Source organism: Macrobrachium nipponense, chromosome 5 (genome assembly GCF_015104395.2).
Source record: "Macrobrachium nipponense isolate FS-2020 chromosome 5, ASM1510439v2, whole genome shotgun sequence".
In the NCBI taxonomy this organism is placed as follows: Eukaryota; Metazoa; Arthropoda; class Malacostraca; order Decapoda; family Palaemonidae; genus Macrobrachium; species Macrobrachium nipponense.
Genome location: NC_061107.1, coordinates 126606121 through 126632898, shown reverse-complemented (window position 1 = coordinate 126632898; position 26778 = coordinate 126606121). Strand labels below are relative to the sequence as shown.

Here is a 26778-nt window from a genome sequence, read left to right as displayed (position 1 = left end):
ATCGTTTCGTCATTGTTCTTAGCGTACACACAAACACACAATATATATATATATATATATATATATATATATACACGACATATAAATTATATATATATATATATATATATATATGTTATATATGTATATATATATATATATATATATATATATATATATATATATATTTATATATATGTGTGTGTGTATGTGTGTGATGTGCAAATAAAATATGACTAAGCATGCAAATACCGACGCTTAAGAAGATTAAAGGAAGATTATCAGCGGGAGTGACCTAAATACACATCTCTCACACCTCAATGGATTGCCCGAGAATCGAACTCGCGGCCACAGAGGTGGTACACCAGCACCATACCGACCACACCACTGAGGCTCACACACCTCTATGTGAAAGTACAAGAAATCTTAATAAAAACCACAAGTTGTTGTCTCCTAAAATTTCAGTCATGGTTTACCATCTATGAGATTCAGGGTCTCTGTAACACGGTTTTTTGGACTTTGCTCCTTGTCAAAGCATCGGATGTAGCTGAAAGTTGACATATGTATATTTTACAACCACACACAAATTTTGTCAGCATTATCAATAACCTAAACCCGATAGTTTTAATTTTTATAGAGTAAAAATGATCTAGCCGACGCCATGGCCAATGATTACGAGCCAAGAGTCGAAAAACATTCATTACGTAAGCAAGGTAAACAAACACCTTTTGACTAAATGTTGCCCCGCCCATCCACCAGACAGAAATTCCATCGGCTCTGAAACCCAAAGACTTTATGAATGGCGGAACGATACATAGATGTGGGTGGGGTATCAGTGCTAGCGTAGTGATACTACTGTAGCAGTAGTGCCGCAACAGTATAGCAGTAATATACATGAATTAAACGTTTAGACCAACTGCTGGGATCCTTGAGGATCATTTAGCACTTCTTACAACTACTCGAGAAATTAGTTTTTATAGCCGAAGTTAAATTTTCTAATCCAACAATGCCCATGGTAGCATTCAGTGTTATCCTGAATTATAACGAGGCGAAAGTGGGTGGAGCCTCATGAAGTCATCATTCTGACGATAATTGTTGGTGAAGGCTTAAAGCCAATATACGGTACCGGCTATTTTTTTCAGTAAATAGGTAGATAGCCAATAAATAAAAATTGCTTGACATTGGATATAGCAGTTATCAAATCAAGCTTGTCTACTATGTTTTTGGTAATTACCAACTATTCCCTACATCTTGTCAATCTGATTGTGACCTATAAAGTAGACTGTAATTTCTTTGGAAACTTATTTTGGGAGTTAGACTAATAATCGAAGTGTTTTTGTATTTATTAACATATTTTGTTGGTTTGTTCATTATGACAATTATCAGTGGAGAGGTTCCAGAGTTCATAAAGGTGTACTGTTTTGCTTGTATTTAAATTTGTATGTCATTGTTGCCAGAGGTTTAGCCTTCGTTACGTATAGCCAATCATCCATCGAGAAAGAGGGAAGAAATGATGTCATAAGTTACGTAACGAGTGCGTTCGAAACCTTTTCTCTGAGTAAGTTGGCCCCGCCTTCAAAAAAAGGTAACTTTTACATTATAAGTACCAAATTTATTCAACCTACGTAGTGCAGAATACACTCAAAATTTATGTATTGATATAATATGTATTCTGAATAAGCGTTATATTTATGAAATGCATAGATAAAAAGTTATAGCGAAAAAACCGTGTTATAGAGGCCCTGAATCTCATAGTAGATGGTATATCTGCCTCTCCTTTGTATACCTGGTGCGGTGAAGCAGAATGCGATCAACTAAAATTTAGGCCAAGCGCTGGGACATATGGTGTTATTCAGCGCTAAAAATAAGGTTGAAACAATAGTCGGGATTGACTGATTGGTTCAGGGAAAGAAATGGAAGGAGTTGCAGAAAAGGACCGAAGGGACGCTGCAAAGAACCTTAAATAATGTCTACAGTGCACCGCTAGAGGTGCATTGACGCGCGACGCTACCCTCCTACGAGATACGTTAGCTAGAGAACAACAATTGGGAAATGTAAACACCACAACTGAAAGCAACGGATCCAAGTACTTACAGTATCTGTATTTCATCACTGTCCCCATTCACAAATCAAAATCTTTCATTTTTGGATCATCTGTAAATCCATTTTATTGCCCAAGTAACAAAACGTTGGCTAAACAGAATTCAAGTCCCAAATAAAAGCAATTACCACTCTGCTCGTTAACCCAAATATGTTGCGAAATACCGTCGTTACGATGGTTTTCGTGAGATTAATCTTAATCTTACATGCAACATTATCATTGCTATTCATAGAAATGTATTACGAGCGGTGTGTAATATAATACAATGTATAATTAAGTTTGTGTAATATTATACAATGTATAATTAAGTTTGTGTAATATAATACAATGTATAATTAAGTTTGTGTAATATAATACAATGTATAATTAAGTTAAGTATATCTTAGTTTTATCAGACCACTGAGCTGATTAACAGCTCTCCTAGTGCTGGCCCGAAGGATTAGATATTTTTACGTGGCTAGAAAGCACGGGACCTAGAGCTTATTTTGGGATCCGAACCACACTATATCGAGAAATGAATTTCTGTCACCAGAAATAAATTTCTCTGATTCCGCGTTGGCAGAGTAGGGAATCGAACTTCGAACCACCGGATTGGCAGCCGAGCGCGAAAACCACTCGTCCAGCTAGGAATTAATGTATAGTTAAAATAAGGCCAATATGCTATAGCATGATGTACTTCCATCATAAGCCGATTTATGTTTTATGTAAGAGATAAAGCATTGACATTTTATTTGATAATTATGTTAATTTGTTTGATGCATTTAACATTATTTTAGGTTCGTCTTCTGCAATTCAATATGGTGTTTCGACAGGAAATTTTTTTTATGGAATTGAGTAACTAAACATACCCGTGAAAGAAAATTCTATGCTACAAGAAATTCCATAAGACAGACGTCTCAAAGAAGTCCTACAGTGGTTGGAAGTAGTCTAATGTTAAAAGGGAAAAATACTAATGGAATAAAGTATACTTTTATTGTATGGTTTACAAGAGCTCTCTCTAAATACCTCATTCAACCATCTAACAATCAATTCCGTAAACTTAGTCTTTTCCTTTTTACAACAAACGCTTTAACAAGTTTGCCTGAGTCTGTCAGATACCTCAAAAGTACTAACTACTGTACATTAACATTAATGTCTTTTGGACGAGTTCTATCCATTCCACTTGTACGCGTCACACTACGAATACAGAAATCTTCAAATATTTAATGAGAGTCGCATGTCTTTATAACCATCATAAGCATAATAAGCTGTCTAATGACCTTTGCACGGTCAGTAAATTACTGTGTGCATTTTTTGTCATTTTGGTAACTCAACTAACAAACAAGGTTATGTAAACTTCCAAATACAAAGTTTACCATATTTATGAAAAAAAAAGTCTTATCATTCATATTTACAACTACCATGCTAACACAAAATATCAGAATGAATTTACAATGAGTGATGCATTTTAAGGGAGAACAAAATAGCTTAAGGAAAAAACCTCATAAGAAGAACAGTTTACAGAGTATTGAAGGGTCAAGCAGTTGATCAGTGCGTGATTGGCTGCCTTCCACCAGCTACTACTTCCATATACTCCTTTGGCTAAGTAAGCATATCCCTTTGCTGCCCGGGTGATCCTTCAGGTTAACATAACTGATGACTAGGTTGGGTGCAGTAGATGGTATGAAAAGAATAATGATCGAGGGTAATGCAACTGGTCACTCGTTTTCCATGACAGTGAACTTTAGAATAAAGGGATAATGTTGCATTCACTGAACAGGTGGTATATCACTACCGTCACTTCTCGTTCAGAAAATTCGAGGATTCTAGTCCTCGAGGTTCCTAATTTCCTTTCAGGAGTCATCCACTTTGTCTTCTACGTCCTCCTCGGCATCGAAGAACTCACCTTCTTCTGAGCTGTCTACGCTAAACTGTTGCTCCCACTTCGTCCGCTCCTCTTTGATGAAATTCTTCAACTGAAACTCATTTTCCTCAGAAAGCTTCAGCTTCAGAGTGTTGTTGGAACTGAACCTGTGTATGCTGTTCACTCGCTTTACAGTGTTAACCACATCACTGATGCTCATAGGTTTCTGGGCATACTGTCTTTTCCTGGTAATGATCTCCGCCAACTCATCTTTTATAGTTTCTATGCACAGCAGAGTATTGAATTCTACGAGCTGTGTGAGGCGGTCGAACTGAAGTGGCTCATATACAAAGTTCATGGATGAAAATGGATTGTTGGGGTCATCGAAGATGGGGAAATCTGCGAACTTCTTCTCCTCATCTGTTTCTCTTGGAACACCTGGAAAGACGAAACTGGCTGGTATTGGAATGAACAGACAATCAACTACATTATTTGTGAGAATCAGTTTCTAAATCACTAGAATTAAAGGTACCAAACAATTACTGTACGGGGAAGCATAAACCATCCACTAGTGCCAGGCCTTTATGAAGGAGGTCAACATGTTCTTGATGGAATTTTCCTAAATCCTCTCAACTGAATTAGTTTCAGCTTCCTTTCTCTACAAATATAAAAGTAAGGAATTACCTCTCAAGCTACAATATGAAAATGTTCCTCATCAAAACAAACCAAGAATACTCCACTTACCAGGTTTCTTAAACGTTCTGAAAAGTTTGTTGACGAGTGGGAAATGTAGAATAATAGGACAGAAGTAGTCACTAGGGTGCTTGAAGATGTAACATTCTCTTAGTTCTTCATTTTTGTACTGTTCAACCTGAAAGAAATATTTCACATTGAAAAAGTCTCCTACAATTTATTGGAAAATAAGTCGAACTATAAACTCGTACAACTGAACTAATTATCCAGTAACTTTTATGAAATGCAATAACCAAGCGTTCGAGTGTAAAACCTTTGACCCACTGAACAGTTAACTGTATTTGTCTCGACGAACAGACACTACCATACTACAAAGACCATTGAAGCCTATTAAAAACTTTGGCAGTCGTACATCCTAATGATTTTTTTGAAATAATACCCTATCTTATATTGCCAAAATTTCTTAAAGTATGGGTACACTAGTAATTATAACACTACTAAGAGGTAAAGCATTTCTTCCTAGCAATATCAGGCGATTAACAGATCCTCTCTAAGCCAATAAATAATGATCGAGATACCCTAATTTTAAAGATAGAAATAAACCACAATAGAGAATCTTAGTTTCTGACTAAACAAATAAGTTGTACAGTAATAAAAAATACTCCAAAAATTCAATCCTAAATTCAGCAAACATGTTAAAAAAAAACTCACCATTTTCTTAATGGGAGGGAAAGGCACTTTGTTCTGAACTGCCCAACTCTCTGCCAGGAGTAGTTCCTTGAAAGGGTGATGTTTATCTTCAGGTCTCTGGGAGAAATCAAAGGACAAATAGATGTCGACTGCTCTCTGTGGCCGCAGGAGAAGAGGGTAAGGAGAGTTGAAGGCTAGCCCAGAATCAACAATGAACAACTTCTTTGCCTTGTTGTCTAAGGCCTCATACCGGCAACCTTTTCCAATGTCCACTGAAAATACAGAGGAAAAAGAACCCTGACTTAAGCAGCTCTTACCTGGGATCACATCTGTCACATAATTGCACTTTGTTAGGGGGGGGTTCACATTAAAGTACAACATGTCTTAAACACACGCCGGCAAGTTATTGCGTAGAAATCACAATCAGGTTAAATAAGTAAGAGGAAATCTTTGGCCAATGCTGGTTAGGCACACCAACAACTCGTTAACCTGTTAGTGATGTGTAGGCCAAAAGTTTCTGATGTGTGTTTAAGACATGTTTATTGTAATGTGGACGCAACTTTGGATACTTTCATTTTACAGTAAACATTCATGAAAATATAATTCTTTCATCTAGCGCTGTATACTTATAATGATCATGAGATTCTGTGACGAAAAGGTGAGTTTATTAATTTCTCAACAATAATATACAAGGAAGAGGAAAAGGTATCAATGCAAATAAACAGAAAATAAAGGAGGAACAAAAGCTCAGACATTGCTCGTGACTAAGAATCTATATTCATTCATTTATTATCTAATAGGAGATGCCAGACTTACGACCAAAAATGCTATACCCAATACGTAATACCCTTGTACTCACTGAAGCTGAACCGATGGTGGCCGGTAATAAAGTCACAGGAAAAATTCACAGAAAAAAAAAATTGTCACAATTTTGGCTAAAAAAACATCACATTAACTTATGGTGGCCGGTAATAATGTCACGTGGAAAAATTCATAATATTTCTTAGGGGTCATTGTCTTTATGATACTTACATTCTCTGGCTTATGTTTTTATGGTAATCACCAACGGGCTTCTACTAAATCCACCGCAAAGGTGGATACTAAAAACCCTCGGGTTTTAACTTTTTATCTGCGATTCTTTTTTTGACCTGGATTCGAACCGGCATGCACTTACATTCATCGGGGAGCTCTTCTTCCTCTAGACTTTCGGTGAATGGGGAAATGGGGAACGAGTGTCTCAAGGATAAACCTCTGAATGGGTTCAGGACTTCCCCTGCTCTTCCTGCCCGGGAATTCAGGATGTTTGCCCCAGTCATGATGCTCTCCTTCAGGCCATCCCATAAACCCTTTTTCACCACTTTGTTTTTTCTCAAAGTACTCCTGTAATACAGAAAGTGCTTACTAGGCATATTTTGAAAAGTCCTCATCAATGTTTCACTAAAGTAAATAAAAAGAAGGACAATATTCAAATTTGTTACAGTTAAGAAATATTTCAATTTCATTAGCTTTTTAAAACTTATTTTGCAACTGGATAACATGTTCTACTACTAGGTTAAACAGTCTGATTTTCGAACGCGTTTCTTATTCATATTTCAAGAAAAAGAAATTATTTAAATAATATTACCGGCAATACTCTAGAATACGACTGAAAACACGAAAATGGATATCTTTTGGTGGTCTCGGTATAATGCTGTGTGAGCCGCGGTCCATACAGAAGTACGATTATGGCTAACTTTAACCTTAAATAATCTAGAAACTAATGAGGCTAGAGGGCTGCAATTTAGTATGCTTCATGATTGGAGGTTGGATGATCAACATAATTTGCAGCCCTCTAGCCTTAGAAGTCTTTAAGATTTGAGGGCAGACAGATTTTAGGGCAGACAGAAAACGCGCGGACGGACAGACAAAACCAAGGCCTTGAGACAAAACCCTCTCGATAGCTTTCTCTTACAGAAAACTAAAAACGTAACCTGTCCAAAAGCTTCGTGGGTGAAATTTCAAAACACAGACTTCTTCACTTTGGGAAAAATTTCAAGTTCAAATGCATCCAGTATACAGACTAGAGCACAGGTTATTCATGATAGTAATTAAATAAAAGCCATAATGATTTCTCTTGAACATCCCATAAAGATGAAGAATGTTCAAATTATCAAGCAGTAAAAAGACAAAATTCGGGCTAAAACTGAAAATGCAAAAGCAAAGAAACGAATCTACCTTACCATTCCGACACATCCTAAACACCGTACAAAAATCTCAATATATAATCTAGAATCAATACTTATTTAATTATATAGAAAATAATCGAACTTACCTCCTGTTCGCCCAATAACGATTCTTTGAATCGTTATTGCTTCCTTGGGAATTCTTTTCGTCTGTTGCTGCCATCTTTCGTGAACCTTTAATTGCTCCTTTACGTTCCAGCCTGCCGCGCTGGGAGAGCTGGAATTCCGTCTTGACACCGGGGTCACTTTCGGTACTTATCTTGCGGCGGCTGTCTTCCAAGAGCTTCTTCTTGTGGCTGTCAAAGCTCAGACCCTTCAGGAGTAACTTTTTGTCTTCATCTTTTTTCGAGTCATCTAAGCTTAAGCTGTCCACAGACTTCGAGAAGTCCTCCTTTGGGAACAGCGAAAAGTTAGCGTCAAGCGATTGGCCTTCTTCAATAGCGGAGAACTTCCTATTGGAGACTAACCTGCCCTCTGGGATAGCATCTTCCTTAGGGAAGAAAACATTGCCTCCTCCCCGTCCGGGTTCGACAGCGCAAGGTGTACGGAAATCTCCATTCAGGTCTTCTTCACTGACATCGTCTTCTCCCACAACGTCCTCTTCGTCCTCAGAATCAGATTCTTCTTCCGAGGCATGTTCGTCATTTAACCGGTCTGTGAGGAAGGTAACAGAGCACAATTAACATCTAATCCACTATTTACTAAACGCTTGGTAACTCCTGCATCATTTGGTTGTAGGGATTAAGACTGAAAGTGCCAGTTCTAAAATATCTGAAGTAATAGCTGTTCTAACCTACAAACCCAGTGAAATCAGCGTCAAACGAGTTCGCGACACTTACCGCGAATGTCAGATTCCTTCTCTTTTTGGGCATCTCGCATGATCTGTACAATGTCCTTCTTGCCGCCTTCCATGACGAGCCTTTTGAACAGTATCGTAAATGCGCTTCCCCAGACTCCTGGAAAATATAAGCAAATCCATTACAATTTCCTAATCGCGTCAATGCATCATAAATGTTCATCATAACCCAGCTGGTAGTCAAAACTTAGATTAAACATTCAAGGCTATCTTTCATTGCAGCAAAAAAAATATAAGTTACAGTAATTATGATTTCACGAAATTCCTAAACGCAACGAAATAGGTTTGACCCGCCCGGGGCTACAGTAGATTCAGATCAACCATGCATTTGATGTCTAGGCCCGTCCCTTACGACGCTCCTGATTGGCTGTTGATAAGCCAATTACAAGGCTGGAAACTCTGTCTCTCTCGAAAGTTCACTTAGGCAGGATATGTGTTCCACCTCTCCTGAGGGATATGTTTTTCAAACGTATACCTCAGGAGACGTGGATCACACATCCTACCTATGTGAACTCTCTCTCGAGACTGAGGTTCAGCCCTGTGACTGGTTTATCAACAGCCAATCAGGAGCGTCGTAAGGGACGGGCCTAGACATCAAATGCACGGTTGATGTGAATCTACTGTAGTACTAAACACGACTAAACAGAGCAGATAAATCATTGTCTCGCCTTGTTCAGTATCAGGGATTTCACATATTTAATGTAGCATATACAAATAGAGTCCCACACAGAAATTTCATTTGAAATCTTGAGCTTCTGGTTAGATATTATCAGCGCAAATTTACGGGTAAAATTAATTCCTTACCTCGTTATTTCCCTTTGCAAGAAAAGAGGAAAACCAATAACTTTACCACTTACATTATATATTACAGAGAAGCACCGTTAGTTTTCATATGTCAAATTAAGCCCATCTATGATATTTTATAAGTAAATGCTTCTAATATTTCTATTTAATAACAATGTAATGGAAAAAAGAAGTATCAACAATTAAAATAAAAGAGATGTACTGCAAACATTGGTTTTCGCATATACATTAAAAGAGAGAGAGAGAGAGAGAGAGAGAGAAAATTGGAAAGAGAGAGAGAGAGAGAGAGAGAGAGAGAGAGAGAGAGATTACCTTGCAAGAAATGGAGCGGGAGCTCATCAAAGTGCTTGATCTTCTTGCCAACGATGAACTTGTTCCCGAAATCCTGAGTCTTCATAAAAGTTCCGTACTTCGCAATTCCAATCTCATACGGGGAGAATTCAACCCATTCCTGCATAGAAAGAAGCTACGGTTGATACTGTGTCACAGTAATCCCACGTTCACTGATACAGTACTATTTATACGACTTGCCTATAGTACTTACAGTTCGGACAACACAGGGATGAAGTGGGTTGATACATGAACTTTGTAACAGTTACTCCCATGAACTTAGAAAAAAAAGTAATAAATAAAAAAAAAAAATAAACAGAATATTTTTCTGTTTACATGATATCTATTTGGTACATTTGGTTCCAACTAAATTAATTGAAATTATTAGTCTCTAGCTATAAATACTGTATGAGTTTCCTAACGTGACAATTTCCCTTTCTTACCTAACGATACAAACTCACATGTATAAATCATTCAAAATTGTACGGGAGCAACAAAATAAACAGACTTCCTCAACCAAATCATTCACTCATTCACTATCCTGGTATGCATGACCTCATTTAGCACCAGTTGATATTCACGCAAGACTTCGGTCGTGCAGGATTCAAAGACTCATGGAGAATCTTGTCGCAAAAAGTACAAACGGAATAACCATAACAGGTTTAGTGTTTATGAGGTGAAATCGAAACAGTTTAAATTTACATATCCTTCTAAAAAAGACGGAAGAGAAGGACTTATAACACGGCAAAACACCCCCACCACAGCAGAAGACAGCCTTACCGAGAATGACCTGCACGACACATTCCGCTTGGCATGGAGGCAGGTGAAGAGGGGCATGGGAACAATACCTTGCACCAAGAACTTCTGCATGTCAGTTAGCTTCTTGTGTTTAGCCTGCAAAACAAAAGTGTCAAAACATAATATTTTCTTATCTCTGTCTACTATACCACAAGCAATATCGGTACAAATATTGACAACCCTAAATATGATGATAGAAATAATCAAGAAATAATCAACACTGAAGCCTGGCAAGGTGATGCCTCAGGTGCAGACGCGCTTAGGTTCCAACTTCCTATGTGACCCGTGTGGGTCAGTTGGTAGCCTTTCATTTGATAATCTTCGGTTCGATCCCGATGAGAGTTAGAAATCTAATGAAAATGATATATCACCTACTATCTTTTCTTAGGTAAAATTTTTCCACTTGCGTAATTAGTTCTAAATAGTATTTCTACTACTCACTTTTACTTTCAATTCAGAAAACACAGTGATAAAATGGGGGTTGAAACTTGCTCAGATTTTTAATGACCCCACGTGTTTAAGAACAAAAACAAACACTGTTTTTAATAAGAACATCAATAACAACAAGAGTACAGTAATAATAATGCATAAGACGAAGAGGATGATACCACTACAAACAGTGGTATGATCTTCATTTTACGTAGATTAAGATGAAGGTGAAGATCTACCACTGCTAACAGTGATGCATATTGACTCACCCCCTTCAGCAAGACATCCCCGAGGAGGTGACCGAAGAAATCGGTGAAAGAAACAGGCTGGCCCTTCTTGTACTTGGCAGCCATGCTGGCGATGTATTTAGGGGCATTCAAGAGTTTCATCTTCCAGCCCTTCGTCACCGACTCTCGCAGCTCGGCCTGGATTTGGGTGTGGGTTACCCTGGGAAATATGTCGTGGGCATACAAGGTCGAAATGTACCTAGAGAAAATATCAATAATAATAATAATAATAATAATAATAATAATAATAATAATAATAATAATAATAATAATAATAATAATAATAATAAATAATAATAAAATCCTCATAGTAGCACGAGTCTTCAAATGGAGAAACAAATCCACAGTTATGTAAATGTACATAATATATTTCATTTTAAAAACAGCAAAGATAGCTTTCGGGAATCTGTTCGGTTCCCCTGTTCAATCAGATTGAACAGGGGAACCGAACAGATTCCCGAAAGCTATCTTTGCTGTTTTTAAACTGAAAGATATAATGTACATTTACATAACTGTGGATTTGTTTTCCAATAATAATTTTTAAAATGAAATATATTATGTACATTTACATAACTGTGGATTTGTTTCTCCAATAATAATAATAAAATAATAATAATAATAATAATAATAATAATAATAATAATAATAATAATAATAATAATAATAATAATAATAATATTATTATTATTATTATTATTATCATTATTATCGCAGTTTCAACGGCATTTCATTTATATAGAATCTTCTCAATTCTTCTTATTATCTTTTTCTCAACAGCATGTAGCTGGTGTATCAGGTTTCCGAAGGACGTACAAAGATTTCAGTTGTCATAGGTTTATTTCCTAAGACAACTGAAATCTTTATATGTCCTTAGGAAACCTGATACCAGTTACATACTGTTGAGAAAAAGATAATAAGAAGAACTGAGAAGATTCTATACAAATCAAATGTCGTTGAAACAGCTATAATATTCAATGCTACTGCCCTCAGAGAAGACCTCCTTCCTAATAATAATAATAAATCCTGTTGAATAGGATGGCTGCATCATTTGAGTTACTTTCATACTGAAGTCTTCTCAATTTTACTAATAATTCTTTCCTCTTCCACAATGAAAGTGGACTGTAATTGGCCAATGTTCATATTTTAGTAAAGAGGACAACATCAGCAACGTATTTACAGCAGTCTTCATTCACTATACAAGAGAAGGCAGTGAAACACGTGTGATATAATAATAATTAATAAAAATAATAATAATTAATAATAATAAAATTAATAATTAATTAATTAAATAATAATTAATAATTAATAATAAAATCTAACGGCATGCGTATAATTTTCAAGGGAAGAAATGCAATTTTGATAGGCAAATAAAAATAAAAATGACATGAACGAATTCCTGAGCTCCACTTAGGATTTGATTCATGAAAGATAGTCTTACGGCTGCTCTCTGAGAAAGAGCCCGTGCTGGTAAAATATCAGCTCAATCATTAACAACAGGTCCAAAAAGTAAAGCACTTCAGCACCTTCAGACAATTAAGGCTAAAGAAAGTGAAAAGAAGTTGGAGTGGATGGACAGGAAGAGAAGAGAAGCATAAAGATAAAGGACTACAATTATCAAAAGGTGTTACTGGGAGCAAATCCCACAGTTGCACTAAGAAGTCATGGGTGTCAAGAGAGGTTGGACAGCAAGCTTTAAAAAAGAAGGCGGGGGTCGAGGTACAGTAAAAGGACAACCAGCGAATGCAGCCAGGGGCCGAAGCGAGGCTATAAACACCCTTAAGTAATGCCTACAGTGCACCATGTGGAATGCACCATGTGGAGTTGATATCCTGCGGGTATACGACACATTACATGAGTAACATGACAAATATACAAAACTGGACTCCATATGCAATATGAATAATAATATACGTCGACGTTATGCATAAATGCATTAGAAAAATATTGTGAAAAATGCTTAAAACATTTTTACAGTTTCATCAGATCCACGGCATTTTAACGTTTTGCTACATCTACATTTAGCCTTTTGGAAATGGAAAAGGAGACACAAGTCACAAATTTACAATTGAGGGATTTGCATAAATACATTTAAAAAATACTGTCAAAAATAATATAAACATATTAGAAAATTCATATTTCAAAAATTCTCTTCTGTTGAGTTTTATAAAATGCACTGGATATGGTAACATTGAGCAAATATGATTTCAACATTGTTTTACAACACTCTTCTCATGTATTTATGCATATCGCCCAATTGTGAATGTTTGAGGTAAAAATTAAAGGATTATAATCTTACCAAGATGATCCTGATAATCCAGCGATGTAAGTGGCACAGTCCAGGATATGACTCTCTTGCAAGGCTTTGACGGCCCCAGAGAGGCAGGTCATAGCCCTGAATCCTCCACCTGACCCGAGTATCCCCAGGATTGGGACCTGTTGAGGAGACAATGAGGACCTGATAATGGCAGGAAACGGCCGGTTAGAGCTTGTGGGAGCGTGGAGCATTAGAATGACATTCTGACCTCTTGTTCCAGATGAGAGCGTACGATTAGGACGCCATTTTAGTTATCATTACTTTACTGACTAAATGTTACAACAAACTTACAAAGCTAGAGGAACACATTACTATTATTTACATTTTATTATAAAATAATCTTGCACAAGACATACTCACTTTAAATGCATATTTTTATTATAAAATAATCTTACACAAGAAAGACTCACTTTGAATAATACTCAAGTCCACAAAACATATATAAATATAAATTAATAAACATCCGATCTCAATTAAAAACATAACAATACCACTCACTTTTAAGATTCATTAAAAAGTAAAGATAAAATATGCCTATCTTCTCGTATAATTGTCCTGATTTCGCTGGATCTTGAATGAAGGATTCTAGGACCTTTCCTAGATATTAACCCAAAGGGTTTTCGAGGTCTTTATCTAGGATTAATATTACTTGGGGGGTCATTATCTGTATGATGTTTATATCTTTTGTTTATGTTTTTACGATAATCCCCAACGGCCTTGTACTAAACAAGCCGCTAAGATGGATACATGTCGAGTTAAAACCCCTTTGGGGGGGGGGGGGGGTAACTATCCAAGAAAACTCCTGATTCTCTACAATACTTATGCCTTCATTTATGGCAGTTTTACATCTGCCAAGTCCTTTTTTATTGTCTGCTCTTCATTGCACATAATTTAAACTCAACCGTATAGCACAAAGCGAGATAACGTTTAAAAGCCTAATACCTTTTGACTGCAGTTTAAATGGTGTTTTGTATTGCGATATTTACTTCATTTATGGAGAATCAAGTTGTCTATCTTCTTAGTCGCAGTTCTTGGGGGCTTTTTACTTTTATTGAGTTTTACAGAACTATACTATAGCTGCCTCCCTTCTATTTCAATCATTTTTTCTTGTTGATAACCAACCATAACGTTAATATTTTTCATTAGTCGACACCACCTTATGCATATGATCTTAAATTTTGATTCATATTAATTTCCTTTCTTCACTAAATATACGTCAGCCTAGTTTGTTCTCTCTCTCTCTAATTACATTATCACTCTGTATCTACTCATTTCGTACCTGCTTTTCTGTGTCGGGTGCCCTGTCGCCCAAGAGCGACTGCAGTGCAGCCAAGACCTTCTTTCGACGAGTCAGGAGGTACTCTTTCTCCTCTCTGCACAAGGCTAAGGAGAACCGCAGGTCCGGTACTTTGCTGTAAAGTACATAAATACATTTATAAGGAACAAATGTAATATAACCAAATGTAAGCAAACTATTGAATACTAAAAAATACATATCTAAATCGAGTGAGGAAATGCCCACTAAACGCCGAACGAGCCATTCTTTCTTAAATTAAGGACAACGAACTTCACCTTTGTCAGATCACTTACTAAGGACAGGGAAGTCAGTGTCATTTGAGAAAAGGGACAAACAAAACGAAAGGAAAAAGCTTACAAAAGTTGAATAGCACTGTAATTAACGCGAACATTAAAGGGTACCCGCGAATTTGTTTGAGGAGAGCGCTTGGGGACCACGCACCACGAAACTGCGGCAAAAGTAGGCCTATAGTAACCCTGGTCGTGATCTTACGAAAAGATATGGGTCGAGATACTTTAAAATGCCCAAAGGCACAGGAATTTATTGACACGATGTTGTATATAGTTAATTGATCCAGTTCTCTTGAGAATCAACCCGTATAATATCCTCATGGACACTTACAGATATATGCCCTGATGTATGATGTAATGACAAAAAATGAGATACTTTAGAAATAGACAAAAACTAAATAACCGAGTCCAGCGCCAAAGGCAGACAGTACAGTACGGCACGGCTGCTGTCTGTTTAAAAACTGTCCCAAATGTTGGTATAGCACTTTCAGTCTTTTAAAATTCGCAGCGTCACACTTCAGAAAATGAGATTTCGGGCATGTGATGAAAAAGACTACGTATGTATATGTATATATATATATATATATATATATATAATATATATATATATATATATATATATATATATATAGGCTTAAAAAAATCACAGTAGATGCACGTGGCTTCATTAAATAAGCGGATACCACCACAGTATTCGCTTTTATATATATATCTATATATATATATATATATATATATATATATATATATATATAATATATATATATATATATATATATATATATATATACAATAAGCAAAACTCCAGAGTTAGTTTTAATCGCTTTTTTTATATTTCAGACATGAAAGTAGTTTGAGTTCTGCAAACACATTTTATCACATTTCTTAAAGTAATTATTATAATGCAATAAGGACAAACAAAGGTTTCTGTTCCTCCGATCATATCTGAATTTGATATAAGGCCACTTCAAGAAAGCGCAGAAAAACGAGCATATGGGTGCCATTTCTATATATAATAAAATGATTAAGATCACGTATGATCATCAAGACTAACAAGGCGTGATTCGAACTCCAGCTTACTTGGGACGCATATGCTAGATTTTCTCCTCGCGCATAAGTTGTAAACATCATATTCATAAGTTAACGTGAAGTGGTCTTCGTAATTAATACTCATACTTATTACTACTTATACTAACAATAAGGATCCAATAAAAAAGACACAAATTAAACACGTTCATATGCTTTCAGTTATGTGGAAAACAAAATAGCGCTAAAATCTACAGTGAAATAGAGCATTGTTTCACCAATGAATATTGAAATAAATACGCTATATTTTATTAGAATTAATTGTTCTTGACTGTTTGACATACGCATTATTTATTTTTCACATTTTCATTCTAATAAATTAATAATAAATATCCTATCGTAAAATTCCTGTAACTTTAACTCAACGCGAAACATCTTTTCAGACCTTTTTTTAGGCTCTTCCATAGAGCTTTCTTAACACACCCCCCCTCCTTCTTAAAAACAACGACAAAGTAGCTTGGAGTCTTTCTCCCTGAGTAAACAAAAACACTGAACCATAGCAAATTGTGATATAAGTGTTTTGTGTATGGGAACTGGCAGCTACGATAGAAATGGCGAATATTGACCATTTCAAACGTCATTTCCAAATGAAAGTTTTATCGATGATAAAGATAGAAATGTCGAATATTGACCATTTCAAACGTCATTTCCGAATGAAAGTTTTATCGATGATAAAGATGAGTTTTTATCATTGTTGGAAGCAAAAGTTATAATTCATAGCCACAATAAATGATTTTACTTTCTGAATCTGTCAGATAGAAAAAAAATTAATAGACAGAGATTTGAAAAAATATTCCTTTACAAGTACGGAAAAGGTATGTATTAATGCGGCACTGCACGGAGCTGAAAGCAAATCGAGGGCATGGTTCAAAATTACGGTACGGTATTTCTAATGGGTACGAATACGGAAAATAAAATCAGTACCGTTCGGCACTTGCAGCCGCCCTCACTCCAAATTCTAGATTCTAGACAACTTACTTCTTATCCAGTTTCAACTGGGCATGAACTTTGGATCCTCCGGGGAAGACGAAGGTGTGATCTTTTGGGACGCCGTTGGTGAGCTCATTGACGCAAAACGTATCTTCACCTAAGGTTTCATCGAGGGTGTAGTTGGCATCCATAAGGGTCACCTCTGCGTTGAGGAAGAAAATGGGAAAAGCTCAACAGGAGGACGTTGTCGCTAGAGCAGCCATTTCTCTCATGGAATAAAAGCTATTTGCTTCTTCTCAATACATACCATATGCTTATCTCTATTTGTGTGACTTTCTTATTTCTTTCATAAATCTATGGACAGGAGCATATTAAAGCAGTAGAAAATTAACAAAAATTTTGAGAGCAGTAAAATTTTTACTGAATCTTTAGATTATGGATTCAAAAAATAAAAAGTTCAAAAAGATTTCAGTGGTGAAAAAAATACACGAGAGAGAGAGAGAGAGAGAGAGAGAGAGAGAGAGAGAGAGAGAGAGAGAGAGAGAGAGAGAGAGAGGACTTACTGAGAGTGTGTTCCTTGCATGGATCCAAGAAGAAATGGAACGTTTCATCCCACATGGGACTAACGCAGTTGTCAATATGGCTGGTTCTTTTGGACGAATTTGAGCATCCTGGGATGCGTAAGACTACGTAGGGGTCAGGTGTGTCCACTGTAAGGAGAGAGAGAGAGAAAAAAACGTCAAAAACACCAAATTAAAAAGAAATTTTTATATTTCCTAACATACTTCCCTACGCTCAGCGTTTTACGAAAGCGCGAATCCCTATGTTATAAGCGCATCGCAATTTTTTTTTACATCAAAAGAGCGGCTGAAATTTGTATCATAAGCGCGTTAGCCAAACTTTACCGTCTGTTGGCCCCAACTCACTACCAGCACTTGAAAAATCTTTCATGATCTTGAAAATTTAAGTCAAACCTTGAAAACTTGCCATGAAAATGTGAAAATCTCCGAATTTTTTAAAATGACGTACAGAAAGTCCTGAAACAGAAATTACAGGGAAAAATGAAATCAGGTTTCGGTCAGACAGCTGCTTTGTGTTCACGTCACAACTTTCTTGTCAGATATGCGAGAGGTTTCCTTTAGAAGAGGATAGTGTCATTGCTATGTTGCACAATTTGGGGCCAAAGGAAGCAACAAGTACTGAAGGACAGATGAAGTCTCCATCATTCAACTTGCCTTCAAATAGTCCATTGTATTTCCAGCCTTACTTGCGAATGGTCGCGCTCTTAAGACGTGTCTCGGAGTTTTCTTATTTTGTGCGTTTTCGGGAGTTTTCAATTAATTTTCTATTAGCGGAGGCGATATATATTTTCTTTTCGCTTTTCCGTGTGAAGAAACTGACTTCCTCAATTCAGTAGTTTCTTGCGTTTCCAGCAATAAATCTAAAGAAACACAGAAATGCAAACAAGAAATGAACCACTGCAATTACGAAACACGAAGATACAAAACACCATACATAGCTAAAAATAAAGTAAAACATAACGCAGAACTGTTAATAGAGCACAGGCTTTAGAATCAGAAATATTTGTTAACTATTTACGTCGGCAAAGCATGTCATAAACAATTGTCGGCAACTTATCGCATACACACACATATGTATATATGAATAACTGAATCACAAAAGTTAGGAACGTGATAAATCCATAAATAAAGATATTTGCCACGAAGGAATAATAAACGAAGGAGTATCTGCGAGACCTTTCGACGTTAAACGTCCTTTACTAAGCAGAAACTGTTTCTGCTTAGTAAAGGCCGCTTAACGTTGAAAGGTCTCGCAGATACTCCTTCGTTTATTTTTCCTTCGTGGCATATATCTTTATTTATATGTGTATATATATATATATATATATATATTATTATATATATATATATATATACACACACAATTATATATATATATATATATATCACGGACATATCTTTAGCAAATACCTAGACAAGTGGAACTTCAAAAATTTCTAGCAAAGATGCAAGGCATACTATCCTAATTAATATTCTCCTTGCATTTTAATACCTTTATATATATTTATTAATTTACTTTCGTTGATAATGACATCTCGTCTTTCTATACTTCCCCTTTACCCGTCTTGCTTCTTCTAATGTACACTATATTCTTTGTAAGATTGAATTTCATGTGTATAGGGTTCATGATTTGAATAATAATAATAATAATAATAATAATAATATGTTTTATTGAAAATAATGGCAGAATTCACAGAATTGATTTTGTGTACAATATTCTTTCAATTCTCCTTATGATTTTTCTTTCTGGCACGCTGGTATTATAAAGCAGCTGTCCAATGTTCATCGTGCTGTAGGTCGTCAACGGAAATTTCGGGCGGGCTGGTGTTATCAAAAGCAAAACTGGTTATCAGGGACAGGCTGGGGTCGTCAACAGGTATACAGGTGGGTATCGTAGGTCGGGAACAGGCCGTAGTCGTCAGGGGTCTATCCGGTATTTTCTTGTTATTTCTTCTTTTCTGGTTTTCAAGGCGTCTACATGTTTCGGCCACCTCGTTTGGCCATCTTCGGGACGGGATTCGCTGAGTGCAATGGTCTGTGTCAGATGTATTCACGCTATTTATTGCATTCGGTTGGCTTGAAGAAACGGGTAACCGTCACTTTTTCATTGGGGCAATAACCTGTGACGTCACGAGCGATGTCATCAGGGGGCCCGTTGCTGGTTGGCTGTCCTCTTCGTGGGCGGAGCCTCATCCTTATTGGTGATGGTGGAGGTCCCCTCGAAGGGCGTGCTACCAGGTCGTCCTCAGGGCGAGAGCTTGAGCTGCGATCACCCTCAGGGTTACTAGGGTGGACGTCCTCAGGATAGAGCTAATGCTTCTATCATCCTCAGGATCCCTCTGGTGCGATGGTCGTTGTGGGGCGGTGTCTGCTGCTCTCCTGACGGCGGTGGGGAGGAGGAAGGTCTCCTGTGTGAAGTTTAAACTGGGCTTCTCCCTCCCGATGTGCAGCGCTTCTAAGATTCGCAAACGACGTAGATCGGGTGCCTGGTCGATAACCTCGAAGAATCCGACGCAGCGACATCGTCGGTAACTTCGAGGTTATCGACCAGGCACCCGATCTACGTCGTTTGCGAATCTTAGAAGCGCTGCACATCGGGAGGGAGAAGCCCAGTTTAAACACTACACAGGAGACCTTCCTCCTCCCCACCGCCGTCAGGAGAGCAGCAGACACCGCCCCACAACGACCATCGCACCAGAGGGATCCTGAGGATGATAGAAGCATTAGCTCTCATCCTGAGGACGTCCCTAGTAACCCTGAGGGTGATCGCAGCTCAACTCTCGCCCTGAGGACGACCTGTAGCACGCCCTTCGAGGGGACCTCCACCATCACCAATAAGGATGAGGCTCCGCCCACGAAGAGGACAGCCAACCAGCAACGGGCCCCTGATGACATCGCTCGTGACGTCACAGGTATTGCCCAATGAAAAGTGAGTACCCGTTTCTTCAAGCCAACCGAATGCAATAAATAGCGTGAATACATCTGACACAGACCATTGCACTCAGCGATCCCGTCCCGAAGATGGCCAAAACGAGGTGGCCGAAACATGTAGACGCCTTGAAAACCAGAAAAGAAGAAATAACAAGAAATACCGGATAGACCCCTGACGACTACGGCCTGTTCCCGACCTACGAAACCCACCTGTATACCTGTTGACGACCCCAGCCTGTCCCTGATAACCAGTTTTGCTTTTGATAACACCAGCCCGCCCGAAATTTCGTTGACGACCTACAGCACGATGAACATTGGACAGCTGCTTATAATACCAGCGTGCCAGAAAGAAAAATCATAAGGAGAATTTGAAAGAATATTGTACAAAATCAATTCTGTGAATTCTGCCATTATTTTCAATAAAACTTGTTTGAAAGAAGGTCTGTTCCAGCGTACACAATATATAATAATAATAATAATATAATAATAATAATAATAATAATAATATGCCGGGAGAAGACCTTCATGAATGAAGGTTTTATTGAAAATAAGGCCTATTTCAGCCACGTTTATTTTGTATAGAAGTTTCTCTATTCTTCTTATTGCTGGCTTTTCTTCTACACTCAAGTTTGCTATGAAAACGCCAAATGGGGGACTCGCGTCAAAAACGCGGTATTTGCTAAACTGAATATAATATATTCAATTTGATAAATACCACATTTTTGACATGAATCCCCCATTTGGCGTTTTAATAGCCAACTTGAGTAAAGAAGAAAAGTCGGTATAAAGAAGACTAGAGAAACTTCTGTACAAAATAAACGAGCCTGAAATAGCCATTATTTTCAATAATAATAATAATCGTATGAGGCACTTGTTACAACTGCCAAAAAGCCCTTGCCTTCTATTTAACCTATATGCGGTATGTCTGCGATGAGTTGCAGACGAGTGTTTATGACGTTAAAGTATATTTGAGTCTGGAGCAGCCGCCAGCTAACCCACTCTCACTACGGCAAAACGTTTAGCTACAAAACGGGTTCCAGTTACTTACGCAAGTCATTGATCATGCTGCCTTTCGTTATAGACTCTCCACTTTTGATGGTGACCTCGAAATCCAAGCAAGCCTCGTGCTCCACCTGCAAATATAATGATGAATTCATTAGATGACATTTAATACTGGTACACAATAACATAACTGCCCTTAATTTGCATGCGATTATAAATAAAATTTTCTGGTCGCTTTTTACCAGATAAGTATGTAATTTGTAATAACCACAATGGCCTCTTGTTTAGCTTTCCGATTTCTTCACACTTTTTTGACACACTTCGGATCTTAGGCTTTGAATTGACAAGCGTAATGTTAAGAAATCAGGAAACATGGGGTTATTGTGGTTATTACAATTACACATACAATTGTGCTTCAGTACTTTGGAATGGATGCTAGACAAGTTATTGGTCTTTTCGCTGTGAATACGCGCCTATTTATAGTTGTAAAATGACGGTAAAGACAAAAATAATGAAAAACAAGACCTGACAAAGTAAGTATAGTAAAAGCTTTTCAAGATGTTAGAAATTCGGTCTTGTCTGTCATTAAATAAGGTGAGGGTTTCCCCTAGAATTGTTTGCAACAAAACGGATACATGACACTTCCCAAGCAACTTCTTGCGTCATTAGCTCTCTCTCCTCTCTCTCTCTCTCTCTCTCTCTCTCGTCTTATCCTCTCTCTCTCTCTCTCTTATTAATATATATATATATATATATATATATATATAAATATATATATATATATATATGTACGTACATAGGTGTGTAATAAGATGTGAGGCTATAAAGATTTAATTTGCATCTTTAAAAACATATATATATATATGTTTATGCTCGATGTTATGTATATATATATATATATATACTATATATATATATATATATATAATATATATATGTATATATATATATATATATATATATCTATATATATATATGTTTATGCTCGTGGGTGTATACTATATATATACATTATTTATAGACTCTCATTATTATCATTATTTGAAACAGGTTTTTTTCAGTTTCCCCATCGATTTTCCTTTCTGATGGTTAAAGGAATACTAAAATGGGACGTTAGACATCAATTCATCTTACTTCTAAACACCGAAAAATTTCTATATCCTCCTGAACCTGGTGACAAAGAAAACCATTGGAGAAATAGAAAAATGCCTTATCAAAAATTAAGTTCAGCTGAAACGGCCCCATTATTTTTAACAATAACGATTTGAGGGATAGTCTACTTGTTCATTTAGATGAACGTTATTTTTGAAAAACCACCTGTAAGTCATGAGGTCATCATTTGATACCGCCAGCATACGACTTCTTAAATTTTACTTTCTGTCTTCATTCCTAGACAATAAATTTTCCTTTCTGTCTTCATTCCTGGACAATAAATTTTCCTTTCTGTCTTCATTCCTGGACAATAAATTTTCCTTTCTGTCTTCATTCCTAGACAATAAATTTTCCTTTCTGTCTTCATTCCTACACAATAAATTTTCCATCCTGTCCTCATTCCTACACAATAAATTTTCCTTTCTGTCTTCCTTCCTACACAACAAATTTTCCATTCTGTCCTATTCTACACATTTTCCATTTATCTCATCATTCCAAACAAAATAAATTTTCCATTCTCTATCATTCCAACACAACAAATTTTCCATTCTGTCCTCATTCCTACACAATAAATTTTCCATTCTCTCATCATTCCAACACAATAAATTTTCCATTCTCTCATCATTCCAACACAATAAATTTTCCATTCTCCTCATCATTCCAACAAATAAATTTTGCCATTCTCTCATCATTCCCAACACAAATAAATTTTCCATTGTCTCATCATTCCACAAAATAATTTTCCATTCTCTCATCATTCCAACACAATAAATTTTCCATTCTCTCATCATTCCAACACAATAAATGCTGAAGTTTTTGCATTATTTCAATTCCTCTGACGATGTTCACAATTAATGGAATATCTAATTTGCTGTTAACAAATTGCGTGAGAAATACTTCATCGTGTCTTTAACGTCCACTGACTTTTGGTTAAAAAACTAACAGAGAAGAATTACAAATATGAACCTTAAGATCATAAATGTGCAAATGATAACTGTATACAGAAATGTTGCCCTCGATATGTTATATATATATATTATATATATATATATATATATATATATATATATATATATATATATAATACATAACACACACACACACACACACACATATATATATATATATATATATATATATATATATATATATTATTATAATTCTGACCAGCTCTTCATCAAGTATATGTTTAGTAACGGCATAGTATATATATAATATATATATATATATATATATATATATATATATATATTATATATTTATATACTCTCATTATTACACACATACACGCACACGCACACACACATACCCTGTATATATATATATATATATATTATATATATATATATATATTATATATCTATATAAGTATATATGTGTATATATATATATATATATATATATATATATATATATATAATATATATACATATTCATACTTATTACGAATGACGTAGGGAACTCTATTGCCCATATATGCTCACAAGCAAACAAGCAAATGTCAGCGAAACAGGCACAGAAGAAGAGAAGAAGAAGAAGAAGAAGAAGAAGAAGAGAAATGAGCTGAACGACACCATTCATCATTCTCGCGGGGCAAAATCCCTTCGGTGAAATGGCTGAAAATACCACTTAAAAGGCGTCTTACAAGAGCCCACTTCAGGCTTATCTGCTTATCTTTATCGTCAGTCAAATGGTAGTGGGAAATCGGGTTACTTGATCTCGAGTAACTGAACTTGATTAATTGAGTGATTTGCGTAGGGTCAAATGTGTTTCGCCGTGTTTATTACTAGCCCCAATTAATGCATTCAAGGACATTTGATCTCCCCGGGGACTAGTACTAAATACGTCGAAAAACATTTGAACCCCCAAGCGCTATAGTAGAATCACATCAGCCGTGCATTTGACGTCTAGGCCTGTCGCTTACGACGCTCCTGATTGGCTGTTGATAAGCCAATGACAGGGCTGGAAACTCACAGTCTCTCTCAAGAGTTCAGATAAGCAGGACGTATATTCCACCTTTCCTGAGGGCTACGTCTTTCAGGAGAGGTGGAACATAGATCGTACCCATGTGAACTCTCTCGAGAGACAGAGTTTCCACCCCTGTCACTGGCTTATCAACAGCCAATCAGGAGCGTCGTAAGGGACTGACCTAGACGTCAAATGCACGGTTGATGTGAATCTACTATAGTACGAAACACGGAGAAACAGTGTAGATGAATCACTGTTTCGCCGTGTTTAGTAACAGCCCTCCGAGATCAAATGTTCCTTATAAGCAAATTGGTCATTTTATAAATTCCCTTGATTTCATATATTTACTATAACAATAATATCGACAACTGCGGAGTTTATTGTAGTTTTGGGCGCATAAATAAACTGAATCTTCTCTTTTACATTTTTCTTAGTCATTGTAATCATTGCCCGTTACGCTGGCCTTGTGTGAGCAAGGGGCTCTGCTACCAGAGCAGCCATCGATGATTGACAACAACAGCGAGCTAATTTGGCGTCTCCCGCCTTCCTTTCCTGTTGCTCTTTTGTTTTGTAATTTGCTGAGTGAACTGTGAATTTTTACCAGCAAAGAAAAAATGATCATAGAATACAAACTTTTTGCTTACTGGTTATATCCGTAATAAGAACGACTGATTTTTTGCTGTTGCTGCTATATATAATCAAAGATAATTCAATTATCACTTGCTTTGTTCCCACACAAGTAAATAAAGAGGAAACGAGAAAGAAGAGACCTTAATAAATAAAGACAATAGAGAGGAAACGAGAAAGAAGAGACCTTAACAAATAAAGACAATAGAGAGGAAACGAGAAAGAAGAGACCTTAACAAATAAAGACAATTTGAGAGGAAACGAGAAAGAAGAGACTTTAACAAATAAAGACAATATAGAGGAAACGAGAAAGAAGAAACCTTAACAAATACAGTCAGAAGAAAACCACGTTATTTACTAAAGGTTTTCAGGTCTTCCTTAGGTCCCCGAAGGGCACATCTGTGGCTACAATTAAACCAAATTAGGAAAAAACTAATCAGTTGCAATATTTTAAATGAAAAAAATTCACTACGAATTCCTTAAACTGAAAACAATCATTCTTAAATCTTTCAAAGATTTAAAGCAGGAAATGTTTTGCTCTCTCTCTCTCTCTCTCTCTCTCTCTCTCTCTCTCTCACACACATATACGTATATGTGTATGTATATATTAATTCATAAATGCCTTTCAATATCGTGGCCGGGGTAGATGGAGGCTTCCTAAATGTAATGAAATGGATTCGATAATCAGGGTACTTTTGGTTTAATATTTGCGATTAAAAGAAAGTAACGAGCGTATAGTGGCAAAACTATATATATATATATATATATATATATATATATAATATATATATATATATATATATATATATGTTTAAGCCGCGTCACTGGAGTCCTGAGTACTTGTTTATCGTGGTTCGATCCAACGAGACGACGTACTTATTATCAATAAAATAATTCCCTTAGGTTACCATATTTGAAAATATATTAATTCCGCTGTAGAACGAATTGGATATTTAAGAACTTTTGTAGCTTAATGCTTGTATATGAATCACGGTGATGTCATAATTTTAATTCATATATATATATACATATATATATATATATATATATATATATATATATATATATATATTATAATATATATATATCATGCAAACAAAAACACACTTGGTACAAGTGTCTACGCACTTGCAGAGAAGATAGATATAAAAAAACACTTGGGGCATTGTACAAAATGAAGTATCAGGTAAAGAGAGCTATTTTTATCCGTTTCCAAAATTAACTACATATCTCTAGCTGGTGGTGTTAAAATGCATTTACAATAGCATGCATATAACACTTCCATATATGTAATAAAAAAAAACTCTCCTTTTATCTAGAGCTATAGCAATAGTTCGTGATGACTAGACCAGGAAAGTGAAGCCAACTCCGTTTTGGTAGTTGTGGTATCGAGAGGTTATAACCTCCGGAAGGAAAGGTTATGACCTCTGGAAAGGTTGTGACCTCTGCTGCTAAGGTTAGTGAAAAGTAGAAAGATACTGGAATACTCTCTGCCTGTGTGGTGTTACTACGCGCATTACGAATACCGGGAAGAGTGAAAAGATCTATAAAGAGAGAGAGAGAGAGAG

At 36.4% G+C, this 26778-nt stretch overlaps 1 protein-coding gene across 4 annotated transcripts in view; it reads right to left on the bottom strand.

Moving 5' to 3' along the window:
* Nucleotides 1-3037: 3037 nt before the first annotated feature.
* The window catches only part of LOC135215626 (cytosolic phospholipase A2-like), a 184543-nt gene continuing 160802 nt past the window's right edge, over nt 3038-26778 (bottom strand). For all 4 annotated transcript variants that reach the window (XM_064250539.1, XM_064250541.1, XM_064250537.1 and 1 more), the window contains 14 exons: nt 21510-21594; nt 17513-17659; nt 16998-17151; nt 14626-14758; nt 13329-13465; nt 11015-11231; nt 10299-10412; nt 9501-9639; nt 8368-8484; nt 7618-8182; nt 6481-6686; nt 5328-5578; nt 4668-4794; nt 3038-4361 (listed from right to left, as the gene is read on the bottom strand). In XM_064250539.1, the coding sequence (XP_064106609.1) occupies nt 3913-4361; nt 4668-4794; nt 5328-5578; nt 6481-6686; nt 7618-8182; nt 8368-8484; nt 9501-9639; nt 10299-10412; nt 11015-11231; nt 13329-13465; nt 14626-14758; nt 16998-17151; nt 17513-17659; nt 21510-21594 (2841 nt within the window). In that variant the 3' untranslated portion in view covers nt 3038-3912. The remainder of the gene's footprint in view (nt 4362-4667; nt 4795-5327; nt 5579-6480; nt 6687-7617; nt 8183-8367; nt 8485-9500; nt 9640-10298; nt 10413-11014; nt 11232-13328; nt 13466-14625; nt 14759-16997; nt 17152-17512; nt 17660-21509; nt 21595-26778) is intronic.